Genomic DNA, 2,148 nt, shown 5'->3' on the forward strand with positions numbered 1-2,148 from the left:
TAAAAGTATTTAATATTTTGTTTAGAGGTAAAAGCTAAAAAAATTTTATATACATATGTATATTATGTATAGAATCATCACAGAAATATTGCATGTATATAAATATTTCGCTATAAAGTTAAAATTAAAATTGTCTTGAAAAAAAACATGCGACATATTTACGCCGACGTAATGTATCGAATCAAAAAAAGGAAGAAAGAAGTTTATTCAAAGACGCGATAACGATATTATAGGCTGCAGCTATAAGCGATACTTAATTCTCAAAGGCGAAATACGCTTGATTGCAGGCCGCAACGACGGTGCACTTTCCTCCTTACGCGCCTCTCTACGGGCCGACGGCGAGCTCGCTAGCGTATTGCTCGCCGGCGCTTTATCAGCACCAGCATCACCACCACATCCCCGAGTCGCGGGAAATTCAGATGCAGATGCAAATGCAAAGTATCCAACAGACTTGTGGACTGCAGCTACAGCAGCAACAGCAACAGCAGCAACAGCAACAACAACAGCAACAACGTTCGCCGGTGGACGTTCTACTGCGTGTATTCCCTGGGAGACGTCGCGCCGATGTCGAAGCGCTTCTTCATCGTTGCAAAGGTAAGATTCCTTAACTTTTCTCGAGTAATTTTTTAACCAAGACAGTATTTATACAAGACAATATTTATTTCGAAAACATTATCAATAGTATTGTTATTAAATCGGTAGAAAATTCTTACAATTTAATTTATGTTTCCTTGAAAAAATATAACTATAATATATATTTGGTTACTCGAAAGAAATTGATATGAATTTTCGCGATTTTCTCATGAGAAAATTACGTGCGTTTGCGATTAAAATAATATTTTTCATTTTTCATTTAATGTGTAATTTTTTAATTATTTATATACCTATTATTGTTCACACTCGCGCAATGTGATATGGTATTCATTATTCGTTTTATCATTTGCTGGATTAGTATCTTTAACAAGGTTATCGGTATAAAGTGTGTGTGATTGCAAATTTTCCATCTGGATAATTGCAAGGATCTCCTTTGTCAGATTTCTCTTGTCATGTGGTATTATCGCTTCATCGATCGTTATTATACAGTCGGCGATAACGTAAATTGTAAATGGTTGAAAGTCAGCTGCGCGCCGCGGGCGTGGTGTCTGGCGAAAAGAGAAAAGGAGAAAAAGGAAAAGAAAAAGGGAAAGAAAAAGAAAAAGAAAAAGAAAAGGGAAAAGGAGAAAAAGAGAATTTGCCTGTGTGTCGCAGGCGATGTGGTGTCTGCCATGGAGGTGCTGATCTGCGAGGACAGTCTGCCCAAGTCGGCGTTCTCGCCCCTGGCGGCCGCCGTGGCGTCCGCCGCGTCCGTTTCGGCGGCGGCGGCTTACGCGAGCCGCACCGCATACTGCACCACCCCGATACCGTCGACGCGGCATCGGTTCCTGGCCGCGCCTTACACCGGTACCGGTTACCTGCCCACTGTCATCAAACCACCCAACCAGAGTCTACATGCCAATGGTACTACCGGCGGCGACGCCTATCGGGAGACCAGTCCCGATGATGCCAGCGATAAGACCAGTTACTCCGAGTGACCTGACGAAAATTACGCCGTTGCCTGGTCGTACTCTTCAATAATTCCCTAATGAATTTAATTCGCATGCAAAGTAAAATTGTCCTTGAGACAGTCCTCGATACATCATCATCAGCTGAATTAATTTCTGAATTAATATTATTCGCATAATTTCATTTTGACGTACGCAAATTAATAATCTTTTAATAATGAAAACAAAAATATTCCAAGTATCCTCGTTTTCATGTTTTTTTTCCATTTGTTCTTAAATTAATCTTCATTTCTTCAGATACGATGGCGATCTTAAATTTAATTTATTCTTATGCCAATATAATTTTGATGATTAACTAAGTATGACATGAAAAAGTTTTCTCTTCTGAAAAGGAAACTATCACTCTAAGAATAACTGATAAAAATGTCGTCCTAAAAAGAGATTCTATCAAAGAATCGAATCTATTCGTTATCGACATCTGCGGACAATACAAGATCTAATAATGTCGCGACGAAACTCTGTTCTACTAGACAATAAAAGAATAAAAATTGTTGTCTCCAAAGGAAGATACCAAGAGCGTTTCGAGAATGCTAAAATATTGAAGATT

General features: G+C 39.1%; 1 protein-coding gene across 1 annotated transcript; it reads left to right on the forward strand.

Moving 5' to 3' along the window:
- Nucleotides 1-287: 287 nt before the first annotated feature.
- On the forward strand, nucleotides 288-1,571 carry LOC105625519 (ras-interacting protein RIP3; the record flags this gene model as incomplete). Its single annotated transcript, XM_012206842.1, has 2 exons — nucleotides 288-594; nucleotides 1,249-1,571. Coding segments are annotated over 2 exons (630 nt in total), but the record flags the coding sequence as incomplete, so codon positions are not given.
- Nucleotides 1,572-2,148: the final 577 nt, after the last annotated feature.

Source organism: Atta cephalotes (genome assembly GCF_000143395.1).
Source record: "Atta cephalotes unplaced genomic scaffold scaffold02284, whole genome shotgun sequence".
NCBI lineage: Eukaryota > Metazoa > Arthropoda > Insecta > Hymenoptera > Formicidae > Atta > Atta cephalotes.